A 23,493-nucleotide genomic window follows, 5' to 3' on the forward strand; every position below is an offset into this window, starting at 1 on the left:
TTTGTAAATGATTTTACACTTTTTTAATCTTCCTAGTGGCGGATGACATTTAGATATAGAAAGGAAGAAAATTTACCAATTGGTTTGAAAAAAATATCTGGGGCATGATGTGTTTAGTGGTGGCAGTAAAGGAATAAAAAGAAAAATTAGAGAAGACTTACTTTAAATTACTAATCTGGGTGATAAAATTAAGGTCATGTTCATGGTATAACTTAAATGTGATAATATCTCATTTTTACTCTTGGTCACATCATCCATGTATGTATTAGTAAGTTGTGTTTTACCATGGTCCCTGTAGAGTGGGGAGGGGGAGTTTGAGAACCCCGAAACTACAGAGAAATAGATTTTGATGGTCACTGTATTTCTGTGAAATATACTTACACCACTTTTGTTCTGATCTTACAGGAAGTCAGAACTTCGCATTAACAAAGCATCACTGGCTGATTCTGGAGAATATATGTGCAGAGTGACCAGCAAATTAGGAAATGATAGTGCCTCTGCCAATATCACCATTGTGGATTCAAATGGTAAGAGATACCTACTACATCCTGTTTCTCAGTCTGTAAGAGGAGTGATCGAGATGTGTGGTAAGAGTTGTAATATAAACTTGTATATTAAATCTTCCTGTGAACAAATAAAAAACATGGAAGGAAAACCATATCCTCCAAGTATCTTGTGTGTCTTCCATGAAATTCTTCATTCCCCAATTTGATATAAACCTGAAATACACATAGATTTTATTTTTTGACTTCAATAAGGTCATGAACGGCAGAAACAGAAAGAGGTTATACCTCTTCTTTAAATTTGTCAGGGACGGCTGTCAAGTCTTTGGCTCTATCCATAACAGAATATGTACATGTATATATATGTGTGTGAGTATTTATATACAGAATACATATGTATATGCAGGATATGTATATTACATGCATATGTATGTACATATGAATATTCCAAATGAATATATGTACAGTGTATGTGTGTGTGTGTGTGTGTAGGCATAAAAGAATACAATCCTGACTCAGTCTTGGATATTTTAATGTTCTCCTGCGTGTTTTTAATACAGCTGGCTCTAGGTAGTAGGAAGTTAGGCCTATCAATTTTTTTTAGGCCTGTTAATTCTGAAAACAGGAGAGACTTAGAGGCAAAGCATTTGCTACCATGTTGAGTCGACTTCTGCTTCCCTGAGAACAGTGCCAGGGAGATTTGTTAAGCAAATGGAGGCCTCGGAGGTAGAAGGTACTGCTTCCCCTCCAGCAGCTTCTCTGAGTGATCTGAAGAAGTAAAAGCATCACAGCTGGTGGCTGTCTGCTCGTGATACCCCAATACTCCGCAATTTGATGGAGTCACCTCTAGAAGCTGATGAGTTAGCAGGGAGCGTCTCAATCTCTTGAAATAATAAAATGTGACTTCAAAAACCCTTTGGTGCTTCTTTTTCTTTTTGCATTATGGCACTTAACTACTGCCCACACGAGCCCTGTCATCTGTCATAAAGCCAAGCCTAATTACACTGCTCTGCTCTAGGCAGGAGATGAGAGAGAGTGTCCGCTGTGAAGGCCTCCTCTCTTAAAGTGGTAAGGTAAGAATGTGAGGGACGAGTAAAAATAACTCAAGGGTCACCTCCACAGGAGACTGATGTAGTTTGTGTCCGTTGACTTAGTAGGATAGCGAGAGGGAGTAAGATAAAAATATGGGACGGAGTTGGGAAAGTTAATTCCCAGCCTTCTCTGGATTCCCCACTGAACTGCTCTGTCGCAGGGTAATCAGAGTTCATTACTTTAATCTTAAATACCTGCCTCCACAGAGAGTAAAGGACAACAGTGAAAAGTAGTTTCCATTACTATTTTTAGGAGCTGCGTTTATAGTTTAAAATGTAAAAGCCATTTAAAATTTATATGGGTAAATATAGCATCACTTTACTTTTTAATCAGCACAGGTTAAGCAGTAAGCATGCCGCTGGCATTATTTTACCCCACATGGAATTTTATAGGATGCTACTTGAAGCACAAATTTAAAAACCTATTTCAGTGGCTTATTCTTGTTTTTTTTTTTTCTTATTGTCCCACGTTTAGTAGCTTGTTCTCAGCTTGTCATTGGCTTGGTTGAACGTGTCTCCTTGTGGTAAATGCTATTGAATTATGATTTTGACACTTGGATTAGATTTGTAGAGCAATGTATACTATAAATTCCCAGGAAAATACAATTAGAGTAAGTGTCACGGTCTCACAGAGTGCTTACAGTACTATTCTATTATTCTGTGTTTTCTGATTTACAGGACTAAGCAGTGAATTATTTACTGCTCTATCATTCCTGGCAAAAGCCCATAGGGTTTAGTTTCTTATTAATTTTGGGGTGCCGAATGATAATACAGCTTTTTACATTTCTCTCATAGGAGAGACATCCAACTCATTTTTCCATATTAATTCCTTCAAGAATTGGCTGCCAATTTGAATATTTAGTGTTAACCAATTATAATGTAGAGAAATGAAAGTTGGGATGTTTTTGATAATCAGCTTTTTTTACCTGACAAGAGGAAAGAGAAATTCACAGAATATTGTAAGGAAGTGATTCTTAACCAACTAAAATTCATTATAGAATGGGGTCTTACTGGCTTACATAGAGCATCTGAAGGAGAATAAAGAATCTCAATTAGAATGCAGGATGGTCTGTTTTGTTTTCTTTTTTTTTTTTTCTTAGAAGCCTAGAAATAGTTCATCCTTATCCAACCTTCTCATTACATTTTAAAAGGTATGGAGACTTAGCATGTGTCTGAAAACAGATACATTCAGGATCACGAGATATTTGGTAGCAAAGAAGGACGCCAAACCAGATTTCTTATATTCCTGGTCTAATATGGCTCACTCTGTACCTGTGTGTTTGTGAATGTTTAAGTAGATTCTTTGGTGTGTGAAGGACAAAAACTGACGGAAGGGTGTGAGACATAAAGCACAAGGAGTTCTATGGGGAAGAACTGGAACTTCATTGTTACTGGGGTTCAAGGAGAAAAGTGAACCCAGGGCATATCTAAAAATTTAAGTGACAAGGGTTTCTGAATCTTCTCTCTAGTATTTCTGCCTTTGATGTGCCTCAGATACTTTCTTGATTCTTCTACTTATCTTCTCACCTCTCTTGCTTTCAACTATGCCACTTTATATTCTGAACTCTAACCTGATTGTGATCCCACTTGGTCATTTCTTCATGACTCTTTTTAAGGCATTCTTTCCATTTTAATTCCTATTTTATGATTGCTTTCTTAGTTCTGAAGCAGATTCCCCATTGCAAGCATCTGATTTGCAGAACTTACTGTGCCAGACCATATGGAAAGACCTAGAGAACTTACCAATTATCTACCTTCTGGTCAAGTGTCTGCTCTGGGCTCACCACTGGAGAGTGAAATGAAACATGGCTTCCTAGAAACGCCCCTCTCCTCAGAGGCTGTGGACCTGTGTGCTGTTCATCAGAGCCTCTGGGCCAGCAGCCACCATGATAGACGAGGCCAATGTGTTCGGCAATATCAGGAGACTCTCTTTTCCTTCTACCCCTCAGTGGCTTAGTGGCAGCACAGCCAAAAAGAAAATAAGTGATCATTCTGATCCTTCAGCCTCTTCTACTGCTCTGCTCTCTGAATTTGCTATATTCAGACCAATTCTGGTTATCAAAGAAGTCTCAGCTCAGGTTGGGAGCTCCCTGGGACTCAGATATGTAACCTTTATGTTGTCACATCCCTGTGTCCTTTGAAATCTGGGCAAACATTGCACATAAACACTCTTTCAGAGAGAAAAAGAGCACTCTACTATGGTTATAAACTGCCACCTGGCTAAACCATCTCTTCCTAAATGTATTTATGTTGACTTGGGCTGAGAGAGTGGAATTCTCAAGAATTTCATTTTCCTTTGGGGCCCTAGAAAAAAAGTTTAAAAAATAAGAGCATGTTGTCAAAATATCATATTGAACTCCCCTTGAGATTTTAATTTATGTTTTCTATAAAATACTAGTAATTTTGTTGATTTTGTGTTGTCTCACTCATCTCTCCCGTATTTAAGTACTTCAGTACTAACTATGGTCTGGTAATTTCTACACAGGTTGTCTTGCTGAAAGATCCTGGTTTGCTGCTGTGAACTAATTATCCTAATCTCATCCTATGCAACAGATTCCTTGTGATTTACTGAAATTCCCACATGGGTACCTTCTTGACACTGAGATGTTCAGAATGTATTTTGGCACGAGATTCTAGAGGAGATGGCAGAGGTTTGGGGGAGATCTGCCTGAGACATTGTTTTCTTTTCTCCCCAGAAAAAAAAAGTGAAAAATGTAGCAGGATGACCTTGATATCTGATACTACTTTTAATTCCATTAACACAGCTTTATAACTATCAGGAAAAAAAATTGGCTTAGACCATAAAAGTCTTCCATCCAATATTATGAACTTTCTGCAGTGAAAGTCATTGTTTAGATTTGCTTAGATTAGCAACTATGAAATGACAACAAAAACCCAAGAAATTCTCCTTGAATTGTTATAAGCTTGAGTGAAATAATGACCATATTTTCACTATTTTCAAGCATTTAGAAAAGAATATATATGTAGCCAATCATTTTGTTAAGCTACGTTTTAGAAATTTATGTTGTCTGCCTTTTTCCATTGTCTTTTCAGTCCTATCTTATTTGGAAAAAAGAATTTGCCATACTGTAGACAGACACACACCTGTGCAATCTGCTCATTAATTTTTTGGATTTTGTGAGTGTAATAAGTCCATTGAGCTTTCTTGTAAAAAAGAATGTCACAGGGCGCCTGGGTGGCTCAGTCATTTGAGAGTCTGACTCTTGATTTCGGCTCAGGTTGTGATCTCACAGTTGTGGAATCCAGCCCCACATCTGGCTCCATGCTGAGCGTGGAGCTTGCTTAAGATTCTCTCTCTCTGTCTCTCTCTCACTGCCCCTCTCGCTTGCTCATTTGCGTGTGCTCTCTCTTTCTCTCAAAAAAAAAAAAAAAAAAGGATGCCATAGGCAGCCGTCATTACATGATGCGTTATGGTAGATTCCTTTCATTAATTCAAATATGGCAGCTTACAAGGCCACATATACTATGCCTATACAGATTATACACTGTATGTTCATTTTTATTTGCATTTCATTTTGCTTGGTCTTTATATAGGAAACCTTAATTTCACAATTAATTCTTAGCTGAGGAGCTCCATGAAAACTCCTGGGCATCAGATTAGGGAAGAGAGTAATAGACCTAACTGGTTTTCAAATTAATTAAGTACTGCAGTCTTTAAAAGGTTAATACAAGAGAATATACATACTAATCAATCATATCCTCTACTAGATTTTCTTTTTTTAATCAGGAGAAAAATTATTTGAGTGAGATTCAAGATCCCATAGCAACATTGGGCTCATAGCAATAAATTTGCTGTTTCCTCTGAGATGAACGAAAAATATTATGTCCACAAAATTTGACTAGTACATCAATGGATCCTTTAAAAAATTGGCTCGTGTGGGTAATAGGCTTAGCTTCCCCCTCTCCCAAACTGATGGTGGTGTTGAAAATGCTGTGATATTGGTAAATGAGCTGTAGTTACACTGACAATAATATAAAATGTTTTGTAATTTGTAAAGCAGTCCCCATGTATGTTGTATCGTATTGTATTTCCATGAAGACTAATAAGGAAGAACGTCATGGGTGGAATGGAGAGATCTTTCCAATGCATAGTATCCATTGTGTCTCTCCAGCATTTATTCCTCTTAAGAGGAAGCTCTCATTACAAGCAGGAATTCAGACACTTGAGGATGTTCCTGAAGTCATCTTCACTAGTGCCAATAAGTGGGCCCATTGTCAATCTGTAAAAAGATGACTTCATCATATGTTTTGTGCACACAATAAGAACCTGTAGTTTTAGAATAACAAAGAGTCACAGAAATGGATATTTAAATACATACAGGTATATCATACATATGTTTGTATATATGTACATGTGTATTTTGCTAAATAGTTATATGCAGTATATTGTGCTCATGGTGAAACCTCAAACAAGTCATGAATACGTAATAATTAGAAAAATTACTTTCCAGAAGGTGTCATTTTTCAAATGCTGCAACGTTTTCTTGAGACCAGATCTGATTTATTCAAAAAGCATTCAAATATTACAAATACACTAATGTTCCTTATGTTTACTTACCTACACAGCCTAAGTTGCTCAGCTGTGTTCAGTTCCTGATAATTCTAAATCCTCATTAATTTGCACTAATGAAGGGGATGTCCTTTATAAATTAACAAACTTAATATACCAAATTACTGTAGGAAAAATATTTTGCTTAAGTAAATATCAGGAAGATTGCAGGACTTAAAGGTTTTAAAATTTGTAGTTGTAACTATTATTTTCAATCACTTATAACAAAAGATTGTTTTGTAAATCTATTTATTCTACCCGAAACATGCATAAAAATGCTTGCTGAGTGGTTTTAATTAAAAAGATTAATTTTTCTTATTAGCAAGACTCTTTTAGTGTGGAAGTATACAACTTCCTAACTTGCGTTTCCCCCAAGATAATTCGGAAAGTTTTTATTTGGAACCATAATCATTAAAAATATTTTTAAGGTCTCCAGGGTAAATATCTAATTTTAGGAAGGGAGATTATTATTGTTATTATTATTTTTAGAAAGTGAGGTTATTTTAAGTTGTCTCTGTGTAGATAGATTATTGTGGTAACCTCCTGTTCAGGTATTTTTATGTAACATTCAATTAAAAAAGGAAATGTTATGGTTAACCTTTCCTCTAATCTGAGATCTTTCATGCTGGAGCTAGAAAAGTACTTTTTTTTTTCTTGGAAGGTCATAGTGGACAACTACTTGGTTTGTCAAAAATAAATTTGAAGAGTCTTGATATTCATGCTGGGTTTGGGATTTCTGCCCAATTCTTGTGACCCTGAGCTTACTACTTTAATCTGGTTGTTGTGTCATTGATGGGTCCCAAAGGACAGAATAAGGAAACATCTCTCCTAACATGGGCACTTGCTTGGAAACATGGATCTTATTCTATGTATTTGTAGAGAAAGATAAATGTTGTGAATCTTTGATTAAAATGTTCCTCTCAGATTCAATTTTCCCCAAAGAAGAATAATTTCATTTTCTGCAGCCTACATCAAGAAAGTTAGTTGTGGCCATGTTATAGACAGATATGGCCATATTACCAACACAGAATATCCTCTATAATTCCTGCTGCTTGAAAAAGTCCAAAGGATATCATACACCCTCACATTCTGATTCCTTTCTCTTGATCCCATTTTTCGTGGGCAGAAGAGGCAACGTAGGCTACTTTGGCAGCTTGATAATAATCTCACACCTTGAATGGTCTGTCCTAATGTTTGATTAGAGAGGACCATCCAAACTTATTTTCATGAGAAAGACACTTTTGGTCTCATCAGAGCCATATTTCTGATCTTTATATGTTCATATTTCACCCAGTGCTTATTCTTAAACATCCCTGCTGAATCTCACATGAAATTTCTTTCCCTTCTCATTCCACAAAAACGTTTTATCCCTATAGAAGCCTCTGAAGTTGAAGAAATATTGCCACTTAAAATTAATTCCTCTTGCCTCCTGGACTAGTCCCACCATGGAAATTCTAAATGGCCATATTCATATTTAAAGGTGATCGCATTGATCAGGAACATTTCTAACTCCATGATTAATAGATTCGAATGTAAAACGATAACATATATGACTTTAGGATTTTAGTAGCTACTAGTAACTTTTGTGATGTATATATATCGCAACAGATTCAACTTGCCTGTTTGTCCTGGTTAGTAAATAGTAAATAGTGAAAGGTCATTAAGTCATTTAACAAGAATTAAACAAACAGTGAAGGTTGAACGGTACTCATTACTGCATCACTACATCTTTCCATGCCTTACTGAATATACTAGATCTTGACAACTAAAACCCTTTTCAGAAGGACAGAAAGAGGACAGAATTGGTTAGACAATGTAATCGTCCTTTGTTCCATTATAAAGGCAGTCAACTGAAAGCATGTCAAAGTTTGAACACTCTCATGATTCCCATGATAATGGTGTGTCCAGAAGGATACAGTTTCTTCTTCATTCCCTTGGGCTGAGAGCTGCCTACTTCCTCTGTGCCCTGCCCAGAGTAGCTCTAAGTCTCTCCGATAAGGCGCCCCTCTTGATTACCATTGGCAATTTTCTGTAGAGTTTGATGCCGGAACTTGATGACTTTCACCAATCCCAACTAGAAATATCGCTTGCTTTTGTTTTTGAACAAAAATGTAATTCTCCAAAGATTCATAACTTAAAAATTCTGACCACAGCTTTGATTCTACATCTTGTTTGTTTGTTTGTTTTTTACTTCTGCTATCTGTTTTCCTTTCTGAGAAGGAGGCTCCTTGCCTTATAGTCTCCATCACAGACGGGTGGGGGCAGAGAATTCTTACGTACTCTAGCACGGCTCATCTCGTGCTCTTTGCCCAAGAAAGAAGAACTACTTCTCTGGACAGTCTTTTTTTTTTCTTTTTTTTTGCGCTTCTCACTTTCAGGGCGGATAGAGCCTGGGTTTTCATCACCCTCTTGCAATACTTTCTTCCTTTACACTCTTTTGGTTTGAAGGCAGGCTGTGGAAGTGGCTCCCGGCCTCCTGATTATACATCATAATATCCTATCACCTTTTCTTTTTGCAGAGATCATCACTGGCATGCCAGCCTCAACTGAAAGAGCATATGTGTCTTCAGGTAAGGAAAATAAGCTCCCCAAATTTTACTAACCAGAACGACAGACATAACTGCTGGCTGTGTCTTCTACTAATCAGAACCCTGTCTGCATCCAAATTGCAACTGTTCTTGCTTTCTGCTCCAGTATTTTCTCCAGTTCGTTTTCCCTCTTTGGATTTTACTAAAGGAGTACAGTTTTTGCTGTATTCCTGAAGTTGGGCCTGAAAGGCATGCATGGGAAAAAGAAATGTTTAGATACAACTTAGTGATGTTAGAGCACTAAAGAAGGCATCTGGGTTATACATTCAGTTTATATAATCTTTATAGGTGCTTCTCTTAGCTGCCTCTGTTCTCTTTCATCCATCACAGTTCAATCCTGAAGAATGTGTCCGTGTCTAATCTCTGACCTCTGGGCTCCTAATGATCAGTTGTGGGTCACTGAACTTACAGAAAACACTGTTATAAGCCTGAGTTTTTCAGATATTTTGCTTTTTTGTTTGTTTGTTTGTTTTTGTTTGTTTCTTACTTGCCTGTAATATTTGCTGGTAGCAGTTAGAGTCTGAGCAGACATTAGTTACTTATAACCCAATTCTACTACTGTACTAATGCATGTATACTCCTAATTCATTGATTTTTCCACTAGCTGTGAATTTAATCTGCTGTGAATTTAATTTTTTTTTTCATTTTTATTTTCCTCATCCCCCATTATTCTATAGTTAACAGGACCTTGGAACATTTAAAAATTCACATTTAAGTAGAAGCAAGTTTTTAGAGACCTAGATTCAAAACTCACTTCAGAGGTATAACGATAACATGTTTTGGCATGATACTTCACAGGTTACAAAGATTTTTGCATCTCATTTGGTAATCACAACAGATGTGTGAAACGAGACATTATTTTTCTTCTTTGTACAGTTGAGAAAATTGAAGCATTAGAAATGTTAAGTCCTATATCTCTGTAAGTAGGAGAGCAGACCCTTTCAGCTCAGTATTCGTTCTCATTACCCCATGTTTAATGTTTTGGCATCATTGATTCCCTGCATTATGGCCTGTACCTTGTTGAAACTCTAGGAGGCCATATCATCGAACACAGCCTTTTTTTTTTTTTTCTAACTTACCTTCACCAGTTCCTCCTCTCCCCTTCAAGCCATTGTTCAGGATCATTAGAGCTAAATTTCTCTCTACCCTAGACTGCTTTGGCCATGTTTAGGGCACATTTATGTGTTGTTCATAAAGATGTACGTATGTGTGTTGTAGGGTGGGATGATCCTGGAGTCTAAGAAGGTTGTACTTTTCTGAGTAATAGAAAGAAAGAGAGAGAAAGTGAGAGGGAAGAAGGCATGGAGAGAGAGAGGAGGAAACAGAGAGGTAAAAAGAGCAACAAAAAGAGAAAAGTTGTTAAGTTATCTGAATTTTCTTCCCCTTCCATTCAGGCATTTCTTTGCTGGAAGGGACTTCGCTGTCTGACTCCGGTAGATGCCGTTAGGAAGCTGGGCTTTTCAGTTTATGTGGTGCTTGTCTTGGGAATTTGCAGTGACTGTAACTCTTATTTTCTGATATATGACTTAAATCTTTATGACTTTCTGGCTGCTGAATTTCAATCCCTCTTTGATACTAAGTTGTTCTTCTTTCTGACTAATAAAAACCCTTAGGTCCCATGCTTTTTTCCTGCATGAGTTGTGTTTTATGCTCTGTCTGTATTTAAATACCAGTTTTCCTTCCCTTATGCTTGGTACCTAAGAGACTCTTGCTACCATACATCTCCAATGATTGTATATTATGAATTTCTTCAGCATGTGTTGTTTAATCCTAACATAATTGCCCTAGTGGATCTTGCATGGACTTTATTTAGCACCGTATTTGGTCAGGATGTTTATGCAGACCATGTTGCCTGAGAATACTTTCCCTTTTTTCCCCTCTGTGCATGAAACTTGACTTTCATTCTTTCTGAATATGGGAATTGTTCTCTTTGGTTTCATATTTCTTAAAATCAGAGCCACACTTGAGACAAGGAATTATCCATCTCACTTGTACTAGGGATCTGTTCAGAGTGATGTTTCTAGGAAGTTCATACACCAGTTGGTATGTGGGGTATCCTCACAGGGGGATTGACTCCCATTTTATTCCCTTTCAAAAGAGTCTTTGGACCCTGTGGTCCTCTGTTGGTCTTTGAATGTTGTATATATCTTCCTCTGGCTTTGAAACGCTTCAGCTTCTCTGTTGCACTGTTTTCTAGTCCTCTTTTTCTAGACGATCTTTAAGCCTGGCAAAGTTCTGATTTAAGAATGCAAGCGGCATGACTCAATAAAGCCTCATTTCACTTCTTTGTTTTATAGAGTCTCCCATTAGAATATCAGTATCAACAGAAGGAGCAAATACTTCTTCATGTAAGTATATTTAAATATTCCATTCGTTAGTTTTTAACCCAAGACAGTATCTGCTTCTGAAGATCGTGTTCCTGTGTATCCTCTGCCCTTACTGAGGAACAGTCCATCAAGTTCGGGAGCAGGATGGTATTTGCTGTTTGGAAGGGAATGGCCCCTTGCTATGCTTAGGGTGGACTAGATATCCCCTCCCCCTAAGGCACATATGGATATGAGAAGACACGACATATGTGGTAGTTTTATAATGCAGTCTCTTTGAATGTTGAAAAATGACTACAGAGCCTCTGAGGCCTGGTTCTAGGTGAGCAACAGAGAACATCGTTGGTGGTTTTTTAACGTGTCTTGATGCCTTGAGCAATTGCCTGAGGCCTGATACCCAGCTGTTTGGGGCCTATTCTAAAGCTCCCCAGTTCTCATATAAAGTGTGCTGTGACAGAGTGAGGAACTATATATAGATGCCCTTAATTCAAATTTGATAGTAAGTGACTAATTATGAGAATGCTTGGAAGCAAGTCCCCAGGCAAGATCTCAGATTGGTTTTCATCTGTTTAATGTGAAATGTGCTTTGTGCTTATGGAGTTCTACAACGGTTAGATTGATTGGTGCTTTGTGCCATGTCAGGGGAACTTAAGAAATTAGCAAGGACTAGTAAAAATAGTTTTGATACTTACGAATTGTGAATGGCATAGAATTAAGTTTTGATATCCAACGGGGGAATTTATCAGACCTTGAAAATAAAGCCTATAATTACAGTCTTTCTCTCCCATATTTTAGCTCTTTATTTAAAGCTATTTCTCAGGTTGATAAGCTCTTCAATAAATAGATGTCCCCAATCATTCCATTCCAGCCCAGAGGGTGTGTTTAAGGAACAATTTCCTTTGGCTGTCAGCATGGTAGGGACCACTTGCAAGAAGGTCTGTACATTTGGCAACTTTAGTTGTTTTCTCAGGCTGTTGAAATAAATCCAGTTTGAACCTAAAGCCTTTCCCTTTGGGCTGATGGTACCAGAACTGTAATGATATGATGTAAACGTATCTTTTATTGCAAGAAGTATGATGTTTTGACTATATTTTAGCTAGATAAAGCATCATTTAACTAGATTGATAGCAGCAATCTAGGGAGATCAAACAGGAAATAAAATGCTAGAGAGGACTTAAATTGGCTTCTTCTGTATTCTAACGATACTCATTACATAGTCTGAAATGATAATCCCTTCTGGGGAATTTGGGATATTTGTTATTTAATTCTACTTATAAAAAGATTAGTATAATTATATAGATTTTAGCTGACTAGCATTAAGGCATCATGTGGAGCTTTGTTTTAGATTTTTGAGTGCTTATTATACAAGGGCAAATACTGGATTTTTCCTTTTGGCATTTTGTCTGGGAACAGTTTCTCCCTTGCATGATTCATTGAATAAAGTTATTGAAACTCTTGTAATTGGAACCCTCATGCTATCATTAACAGGGCGATGGATGCTATCCTTAAGCATATCCGAGCAGTCTTGGAATAGAAGAAATACTTCTTTGGATTTTCCAGAGCTTTAGGGAACTGAAATGAATCTCTCGGTTCATATTGTATTCATTGCAATACTGTTGAGAGAGAAATAATTTTGAAATCTGACTCTGATCTCCAACTCTCAGCAGAGTTAGTTCCTGTTGTTTGGTAAAGGATTTTGACGAAGAAAGAAGGCTTTGTGTTTTGATATCATGTTAAAATGTATCAGTGTGCCATTTTCATGCATCCCTCCTTCCCCGTTCATGCTAGACTCTCAGTAAATGCTGTGGGATTGATTAATGCCCACATTTTTGTTAATCTCATGAAAATATGCTCCATAATTTGAAAATACAACCAATAGTGGCAGGATCCTAAGTCTATTCTTGGTTAGAACGGTGAGAGCAGTGTGAGGCATCATCAACTCACCTATGGGCAGCACCCATAGAACCCTGCATTGCAGAAGGCTGTGACGTCAGCATAGCTCCATCTAGTAAAGGCTGAAGGGGAAACTTGAGGAAGCAGTAACGGCAATAAGCGGGACGTAAACATCCAAACGATATCTGTGAGTCGAAGTCCTTGGGAAAGTTCACATGGGTCGGGAATAATCAGCCCTGAAGACTAGGTTTCTTTTCACTTCGTTTCACCCAGAAAGGAGACACCAGTAAATCCCCGGATGTGAAAACTGAACTACGCAATTGGGATGTAATCATGTCTTTGTGGGGCTACGTTCTTTGAACTATTGGCACTTGTGTTTCTATGTACACTTTAAAAAGCCTTTCTGAAGAGGATGGATTCAGCCTGTTATGTGTTACGATGACTTGGTGTGCTTTTGGGGTCAGGCAGCCCTGTTTCTTGTTCATTCTTCAGGTACAAATGTGCACACCTCTGTGGGGAAACATCCCCTTACTGCCAGTCCTGTTGATGAGAGCGTGTCACTGCTGAGTAAATCTTGGGACGGTTCAGCAGTGTCAGTTTACATCCTTGGCCCTGCTCAGAACTCTCTGTCCTTTCTGCTGACTTCTTGCTTTTCTCCAAAGCCTTCCCTGACCATGCCTGCCCTCAAAGTTCTGCTTTTGACGTCTCAAACTCCTATTGGAATAGAAAAAACAAGAAGAAGAAAATAAGAATTGCCCACTTACCTATCTGAAATACTATTGCTAATATTTTAATATATATATTCCTCTAATCAGTGTTTTTCATTCTGACTTTCTATTTGTCCACCCTTCCTCTATCTACTTAATGTATAATAAGCATTTTTCTCATGCTAGTTAGTAAATACTGATCAGAAATATTTTCACATATTTTTTTAAATCTTAAATTTTTAAATATTTTTTGATCATCGTAACAATAAAGCAGTTGTTCTTGACTGGAGGTTTAAAAGAATTTATTTTTCATTTACAAACACCTTATCATTTATTCCCCCTGTGTATTTATTATTCCTAGCAATTCATAATTACTGGTGAAATATCAAAGTTACAAAGCCTACCCTTTGTAAGGAAAATTTTAACTATTTCTTTTTTGAAATCGGGATTGAAATTTGCATTGTGTATTCACTATGTTTAGAGTTACTAATTTATAAAGTTTTCAAGAAGTGTCTTACAATGATCTCCTGGTAAAGATTAACATTATTTTCCTTTATTTACTTTTTTTTGGTAAATGAGGCATCTGTGACTTGAAACATATTATTTGCTAGACAAGCGTCCTATTACATACACTTACGTGATATTGCGTAAGGAGAAGAATGTGAACAAAATAGTTAGTAGGACGCTCTTGTTCCTCCTTTACGTAGGATCAGCACGAAAGTAAAAGGACTGCTTAGAGCAAACCTGAATTATTTTTCTCTGAAGTGCCAGCTGCCCATGACCCTATGTTACCTACAATTTTATTGAATGCTGTAAAAAAAAAAGTGCAATTGTTATACCAATCACTTTACTGAATTAAGAACCACCCATTCCAATTTAATATATAAATGAGGGAAACAAAAATGAGAAGTCTGATGAATAGTAATTAGATAAAAATAAAGATAAGTTTCTGGAAAACAGTCTTAAATAGTAGTAAGTGTTTCAAGTAATAATAATAGCATAAATCTATTGAAGACTTTCTCTATACCAGGCAATGTCCTGGGTGATTTGTATGGATGATAACTCATGATTCTCACAAAACCTTAATCCAGTTTTCAGATGATGATACTGATCTATCTTGTCTGAAGTCATACAAGCAGAATTCAAACCCAGGCAATACACTAGTCTGCTATGATACATGAGATTTTGTTGCCTCAAAGAAAAAGCCTTTAATATTAAAAGGAATGCGATTCTATGAATGGACTGCAAAGTTATCTTTGACACGAAGTGGATTGGGAGTATGGGTGGTAGCCTAATAAGGTAAATGTATGGCCTGGGACCAGCTGAGCCCCTACGATCTGTATGTCACCCATCAAAGCATGGCGGGCAGTGAGGCGAAATGGAAAGAACACACATCTTGGGTAGACACGTGCTTGTAAGTCTAAATATGAGTGCTGCAATTACTGGGTAATCTTAGGCGAGTTGTTAACCTCCCCGAGACTCAGTTTCAAGGTCCGTATAATCTTGTTTGTCTCAAATCTATATTGGAAGCCTGATGTGGGAAAATTAATGTGAATCATTTAGCACATCTTTGCTTTTAGGTGGTCTCCCTTCTCTGTGGGAGAGAGCTATACCTGGAAAAGCGATGTGGCTCTAAAAAGAGAATGGTAATTAGAGGCAGCCTTACGTCTTATTTGAACAATGTAGGATAATATCTTTATTTTTGGAGGAGGAAAGGAGCTAATTATTTGCATTCTAAATGATGATGCTGGAAGTTCTATGCTCGGAAATCACTGTGTCTTTTCAAAATATGATATATTCTCAGCTAAGCCTGCATTTCAAAGGAACTTATCCAGGAAGTCCTCTTTGAAATCTCTGAATGAAATGAAGAATTCAGTCTTTAATTTGGCACCTAAAAGAGCTCACTGAAGGGGAAAATCTCTTTTGTCCGCAGGACATTTTTGTTATAATGAGATACAGCATTTTCACTTGGGGGCAGTGATATGTATTGATCACATTGGGCCAAGTCCATGGTCCATTGGTGAGATTTACATTCCATCCTCAGCTGGAACTGACTTACCTGCTTTAATGGTGGAGGAAACTGCCTGAACCTTTGCTAAATGATTCTCAGCTGGAAAAATGGCATTTCAATTTCAGATCTTTATTGGTGGCAAATATGAAATCTGTCCTGTCACCGTCGGAGAGCTACTTCCAAGTGAATGCAAATTGTGTTTCCAGGTTTCTAGAAACATGACATTTTCAAGGGTGTGGTGGCTCTGTTGTGGAGAATGACAAACAAATTCCCATGCACCATATAGCAATAAGAGAATAATTTAAAAAGGAAATTGCCCCTCTGGTATTACTTCCATCTTTCTAATTGCCTAGGCACTTACAGATTTTTGGGGCAGTACAGTGTCTTGACCAAGAGCACCGGCGTGTATATATCACAGCCATTCCTATGCTCGGGCAAGTTACTGCCTTCGTGTTCAGTTCATTCATTTTGTGAGTGAATGTGTCTTACTGTTTTTCTTAACGTACCGCCTACAACTGTCCTATCATTCTTCAGTCCTGCCTTTGACCTTTCTAAAGGCATTCATTGTCTCTCATTACATTCCACTACTGGGTGAGATCATCTCAAAACTTTTGATCAAGCTTACAACGAAATTATAATTAACCTTGTGTATTCAGTTGAAATTAAACTTTTACAGAATTTTCTTTGGAACCATGGAATAAACCATATATGTGTATGTGCTGTGTATATATAAGTAACTGATATTTGCATCATACTGTGTATTTTATAAGGCATATTTTTATATGTTGAGTCATTTATTCACACAAGAACTCTGTGACCTAGATTTAGTCCCATTTGTCAGTTGAGGGGTTGAGGCTCAGACGTTCTGACATGTCCAAATTCAAAAACTAAGTAGGTGGTATAGCAGAAATTTAAAACTGAATCTTCTGATTGCAAATCCTATGGTCTTTTTTTTTTTAAGTTTATTTATTTGAGAGAGAGAGCATGCACAGCAGGGGGCTGGGGGGGATGGGTAGGGGCAGAGAGAGAGAATCCCAAGCAAGCTCTGTCAGTTCAGAGCCCAATGCAAGGCTCGAACTCACGAACCTCGAGATCATGACCTGAGCCTGAGTTCAAGAGTAGGATGCTTAACCAGTCGGTTAAGCTACCCAGGTACCCCAACAAATCTTATGGTCTTTTAATACAAAGTTTTATGGGATCCATACAGCCAGCTTGAGGGAGGGCCTTCTTAAAAAAAAAAAAAAAAAAAAAAAAAAAGGCATCAAGATGTAGTTTTTCTGAAGATTCCCGGAATATAATCAACATTTGTTCCAGTTATCCCAAAGCCAGCTTTTATTGAATTAATACACTTCCCACAAACTACAAGGTAATAAAATGGACAGGTGAGCCCTTAGTTAATGGCAATACAATTCAAGGGTTTAATACTATAAAAGGAGGCAAGACTGTTGGTCCACAATTATTACAGTGACTTGCTGTTCAGCTTTGTTACTTTGAGAATGATGTGGTATATTTCCAAATATGCTATTTTACAGAGATGGGAATAATCTTAGAGCCATTGTGCTAATGGGAGTATGATCTTCATCAAACAGGCATATCTTCCTCAGCAGTAGTTTTTTTCAGATAGTTGCATTGCCTTATCCCAGGCTAACTACTATTTAATTTATTATGTGATATCTTAAATCCTGAAAATTATTTGTATGGTACCGAAATTCATTAGTAGAAAATTATCACACTTGTTTCTTTGTATTTTATTCTTTTGGGAGATTTTTACTAAAATAGTCTCGTTAACATTAAGAAAATTAGTCAAGTCTTTTTGTACATCAGCTGGAAAAGGGAAGGACATCTTTTTCCCCCTGTTTTCAGAGTAGTAAAACTATAGTTAAGTGTTTTTAATCATTAGGGATGGAGCAGTGAAATGGATTATACACACACCAGTTTTAATTTTTTTAAATGGTGAAGTGGAGGGAAGAGAATGGAGACAGAGAAGTGTATATCAAGAAAGCATCTAGAGCAGAGCTAGCAATGTTTAAATAAATTTGGTGTTTTTTTAAATTCTTTATTTTTTTTTCCAAGTTACCTAGGGATCTGAGAAATAGGAAGATGGGAATAGAAGCCTTTAAATTAGCCCCTGGGTGTTCTAGGAGACAGCTGTCTCCCTGGGGTAGGGGGAGGAATAAGATAGAGGAAGGGATGGGGAACAACATGATAAAGCAGCAGCAAAATACGAAATATGGATCATGATTTAAGAGTTTATTGATTACAAGCTATAGAAATTTAACCCCAGAGGGCTTAATATAAAGAGGGTATGTTGGAGTACATGACTGGTGCATTTTGATCCAGAACTCCACTGCTATTAATAGAATCTTCTCTCAACCTTTATGCTTTGCTTCTCTACAAATGGTAGCTTCATTCTCAGTGGGTTTTGTCTGCCTGACAAGGAGAGAACTGCTGGTGTCTCTAAGCCTGTAACCCCTTAGAGCATAATCTAAAAAGAAGAGAAAGTCCACTCCTCATCCACACAGCAAAATTTAAGGAAGAATGTGATTGGCTCTACTTGTGTCATGTGCCTGCTCCTAAAACGGTTACTGTATCCAGGGAGATTAATGACTCAGGCACGGCAGGGGCCAGGTCAGATGTCCACTGCTGTGTGTGTTTGGGTTCGTGAGGCAGATGGGCTCAGCCCCATGGGAACTGCATGGTGTAGGTTCATTACGGGCAGGAAGGTTGTGTACCTAAGGAAGGGCAGGGTGGGCTAGACAGGCGAAACCAGTGCAGTCCTCTATGGCTGATAAGCAGACAACTTTAGAAGAGTCAGGAGATACACATCTCAGAATTTTAAAGGAAACCTAAAAATAAATGTTACTGAACATTGTTTAATTGGGCAGACCAGATTTTTAAAGAAAATTAGAAAACTGAAGACAATTGAAGTATCTTGAAAGACTTTATTGGAACCTGTGAGCTGACTGTATGATCATTCTTAAAAATGCCTTCTTTTTTTAAGTCCAGAAACGTATGCTTTTCTGAAGAAGGTAGAAAAGAGTAAAAAAAATGAGCTACGGTTTTCACATTAGAATGCATAGGAAGCATTTTTGAAATCTGTAAAATGTTCTGACTTTGGAGTTAGAAGTCAAAGTCTATTTGATCCAGATTCTTTTATTAAGGAATCTCTGATTAAGTAGTTTTTGAAAAATTACTAGTTTCTTTCACCAGAGTAATTGTATATTGATTAGTTTCTTTCTTTTTTAACGGTAAGAAAAGGAAAAGAAACATGCTTAGCCCGTTCCATTTAATATTGTACAGAAAACTCAGCAGGTCTTGTTGAAGTGTGACATCACATTTGCTGAAGCTTTATCAGCCTCATAGACATCACCACTGAAACCTGGAGGAAATAGTGTCTCCACTAGTTCATCTGTAGGCAAATCCCACTTTTCCCTGCCCTACTCTTATTATAATGCATCTACCATACAAGGTGCTTGAGGATTTAATTCAATTTTTAATAACTTTGTATTCATAGTTCAACTAATTGTCAAAGAACTGCTGGAATGGCACTTTTCATTTCATCTCTCAGTCTACCAGAAGTCAGCAAAATCTTAAAAACCAATTATATGGCCAATGTGGGTTAGAGTCTACAGCTGCGCTCATCTCCATTCAAGTCCATGACTATCTCTTACTTAAGAGATTTGGCGTTTAGGTTGAACTTATTCATCACATCTAAGCTATTGTTTTGTTCATTGCTCAGATATTCCATGGTCTCTTCTTCAGCGAATATCAAGCTTTTTAAAAAATGGGATGAGGAGAGATGGAGAGAGGGTGAGAGGGAGACACACACACACACACACACACACACACAGGGGAGACAGAGAGACAGAGATAGGCCGTGTTAAATATTGCAGGACTTTTTTTTTTTGCCATGATAAGAAATTTCCTCCGTATTCCTTTTAATTTTTAAAAGGAATTTTGGGCTATTAATTTCTTCATTTCAATAGTAAAAATTGTAAAATATAGATTGGGATAGGCCAAGTGACAACTAAGGTCAAATAGCAAGTGAGTGGTAAATGTGAAATTAAAATTTGATGGCCCTGTTTTTGCTATTTGAGTCTTAGATCACTGAGGGTTTCTCTCTCTTTGATTAAAATAAGTGAATGGTTAGTAATCTATTTCCCATAGGGCTCCAGCATGATGCTAGGAACTGTGAAGTGTATTTCTTGAAAGAGGAGAAGGTTGGGGAGGTGAAGTCAAGATTAGTCCTTGGGCTGAAGTAGTTTGCAGTAAAATAGAAAGGTTAATTGTGGTTAATTGTGCTAATTATGTGTAATGACACATATTCATGATACAAAGCAGAATATGGGAAATAGATTTTTAAATTAAGTTGCTTTTTAAATAATATTGCTTAAGATAGAATACACTTACCCATTCTATGGCATGTGACTTAAAAGGAAATATTATTTAGATAATGATTTTTTTTTTTACTGTTGTCTCTTTTTTAAGTAGCCAATTATTTCTGCTTCATGTTTAGAGCTAATTAATTTTAACAAGAATCAGAATTCTGAAATTTATCTATTTAAAAAGACAATGAAAATCTATGATTTACCATTAAAAGTAAAAGGCCAAATAAGATTAAGAGGAATCAGAAATTACTTTGCACTAAGTAGTTTTGAAAGCAGTTTGGGAACTTTTAAGGGATTTAGAAACTTAACTGGAAATTTTAGATGAGCATAATCATAGTATGGTAAGTTGAATTACTGTTGATTTTCAGAAACTTGCCCATCATACATAGATGGACTTAAAAGATATTCAAAGAGATATTTTTGACTAGGTTACCTGGAAATATATATGGAAAGGTTGAAGTTTCTTGAACAATATTATTTTCATTAGTTGTCTTTTTTTTTAATTTTAATTTTTTAACATTTATTGAATTGACCTAAAGGTGACAGAAGTAGTAAGCTAGAAAATGTATGTCTAATTATATTGTAACTGAGTGATAGGTATAGTCAATTAAAATAATAAAGTAAATTAATTAAAATGATTAAGTATTGAAAACAAAATATTCCTTTATAATGATTCCTCTATTTCTTAAAGTTCATTTATTGAAAGCAGTGATTAATTGACAAGAAGCTTCTGTGTCATCTGATTGAGTTTTCAACTGTAGATTCCCCATGTAAGAATTAAGATATATTCAAAAACATAATCTGTAAGAGGAAATATATTAAATTTATTTTATAATATTTTATATAAATGTCATGAATTTTAACTTAGAGATCTAGCTATTTAATCAACCTATAAAAATTCACATCATTCACAAATAATGTAACTTTGAAAACAGATCATTGTTATTTTAATTCTTAGTCTACAAAGATATAATAAAGAAGTTGCTACAACTACTTTTAAAAAGTTGCAAAATCTAACAATCCACCACTGATGAACTGTTCCTGGCAGAATTTGACACACAGGACATGTTTATGATAAGATGTGATGTGAGGGAATATGAAGAGAAATAGCGCCACACATATCTGAGGGAAAATTATTTAAGTGGCCGTAATAGGTTTGTTTTTGTTTTTTACAAATTTTGTACATTTCCCTTTAGTTGATCCAGATAGAGTTTTTTCCCCTCTGCTATCCTCATCGCAGGTTCTTATTTTCACATCCCTAATACTCCAAAGCAGAAATGCATCTTGTTCAGGCTTGATCCTCAAGTTATCTGCAGAAAAATAAACCATACAAAGAATCCTTGGGTATGTTTTAGAATGAATAGATTATGGGGGCAGCAGAATTGCCATGTATGTGCAAATGAGACTGTGTGTGAAAGCAAGATAAGCTTTAGGAAGGAAATAGGTGACTCAAGGGCACATAAGGGATTTGTTGGAACCTTTAAAAACATTTTTACAATGCAGGTGAAGGGGACTGAGATTTAAAACTGTTCAGCTTTGTGAAAAAATAAAAATGAAACCTAACATCATTACATGCATACATACAGAAACAAGTATGACTAAAACTTTCTGCTTGTTTTTTTTTTTTTTAAGTTTCTAGAACATTGGCTGTGACCTTTTATGTACAAAGTGCATGAAGAGTGAGTCTAATAGAAGCTGCTAGTGGAGAGGGTCTTCATGAAGAATAGGACCAGCTCTGCTCTCTCAATAATTGTCAAAACGTCTTAACTCACCTCCCTCCTTTTGTAGCAGTAGTGCAGACTTGGGTATATTTTATTTAAATTGTATCTGAAATTGTAAATATATATATATATTCATATATATTTATATATATTCATATATATTTATATATATTCATATATATGTTTATATTCATTCATTTAAATTGTCTCTGAAATTGTAAAATATATATATATTCATACATATTTATATATGTATGAATATATATATTCATTCATTTAAATTGTATCTGAAATTGTAAATATATATATATGTTTATATATATATTTATATTCATTCCTTGTCCAGTCAAGGGAGAAAGCATACTCTTTATTAGTTTATTGATATACAAAGATGTTAGATTGTCTTCCCACCCCCAGGGGTACTCTTCTGATGGTCTCATAGCTCTTGCTTCAAGCAACAAGATTGCTACTAGTTATTGGCACGAAGTGCACATCGGTTCCCAAACTGTAATGTAAGGTCTGGAAGGAAGGGATTTGGGGTTATTTGTGTTTCCATTCCCATAACGTATCACTGTACTGTTTCCCAGAGGTGATTTTTTTTAGTTAGATTATTATACTTTTTAAAAGTTGCATGCATATGTAATTATAGGAAGACACCTAAAAAATCATGAAACATATTTAAATATTTAAAAGAATTTTCTTAATGTTTATTTTTGAGAGAGAGAGAGAGAGAGAGAGAGCGAGAGAGAATGAGCGGGGGAGGGGCAGAGAGAGAGGGAGACACAGAATCCGGAGCAGGCTCCAGGCTCTGAGCTGTCAGCACAGAGCCTGACGTGGGGCTCGAACTTACAAACTGCAAGACCATGACCTGAGCCGAAGTCAGACGCTTAACCGACTGAGTCACCCAGGCACCCCAGATATTTAAATGTTTTAAAATCGATGTTTTAAAAAAATAACATTGGCTGAAATAATATTAGAAAATTTTTAACATTTTGAGAAGTATTTAACATTTTGTATGCTTCTATTTCAATTTTTCTGACTTCTGTATCTGGGAAGTTTCTTCATTTTATGACAAGTATTCATTTACGTGGTGGTTTATAAGTATCTGTTTCCCCTTAGATGGGATTATTATAAATTATCTGAAAATCTACATATTAACTGGTTGGTCGCTGTTCCTCTCTGTGGTGCTGAAGAGTCTTTGGGAATAAAGGCATGCCACCATTGCATTAATAAGGTTGATTTTTCTTTTATTATCATTAAAAGTAATGATACTAAAGTAGTAATAATATCTTCTAGTGAGCACCTATCACACATCAGATTCTGTCATTTGAGAACAAATATTTATTAGTCAAGTTATATAATGAAAAACCTAAGAGGCTCAAACAAGTCAGTATTTGTCAAGGTTAGATAAAAAGTAATGGCAGAAGCAAAGTTGCTTTCCAGCCTCTCTGACTCCACATCCTGAGCTCTTTTCACTCACTGACTGTAGTGACTATAGAGGAAGAAAGAAAAACCCTCAGAGGGCTCCTCTTGTGAGGGCATGTGATCATTGCAGCTACTTTTGAAAATAGTTGTTTTCCTCTAACCCAGTTACTTGGACCAAATCAGTTCTATGAATCAAGGTTCCTGAGCAAAGTACAGAAATATACATACACATTTACTATGATAAAAAGCATTCAGACCAGAAAGTTTTAGAT

The 23,493-nt window shown here is 36.5% G+C and overlaps 1 protein-coding gene across 8 annotated transcripts in view; it reads left to right on the forward strand.

The window, feature by feature from the left end:
- Positions 1–23,493, forward strand: part of NRG1 (neuregulin 1) — a 222,454-nt gene that overhangs the window by 58,415 nt on the left and 140,546 nt on the right. For 6 of the 8 annotated variants that reach the window (XM_053900942.1, XM_053900941.1, XM_053900943.1 and 3 more), the window contains exons 3-5: positions 406–527; positions 8,684–8,734; positions 11,050–11,100. In XM_053900942.1, coding sequence (XP_053756917.1) covers positions 406–527; positions 8,684–8,734; positions 11,050–11,100 — 224 coding nt within the window. The remainder of the gene's footprint in view (positions 1–405; positions 528–8,683; positions 8,735–11,049; positions 11,101–23,493) is intronic. The other 2 variants (XM_053900938.1, XM_053900939.1) reach the window with 1 other exon arrangement.

This window comes from Panthera pardus, unplaced genomic scaffold, assembly GCF_024362965.1.
Source record: "Panthera pardus isolate Hobbes unplaced genomic scaffold, ASM2436296v1 HiC_scaffold_13, whole genome shotgun sequence".
In the NCBI taxonomy this organism is placed as follows: domain Eukaryota; kingdom Metazoa; phylum Chordata; class Mammalia; order Carnivora; family Felidae; genus Panthera; species Panthera pardus.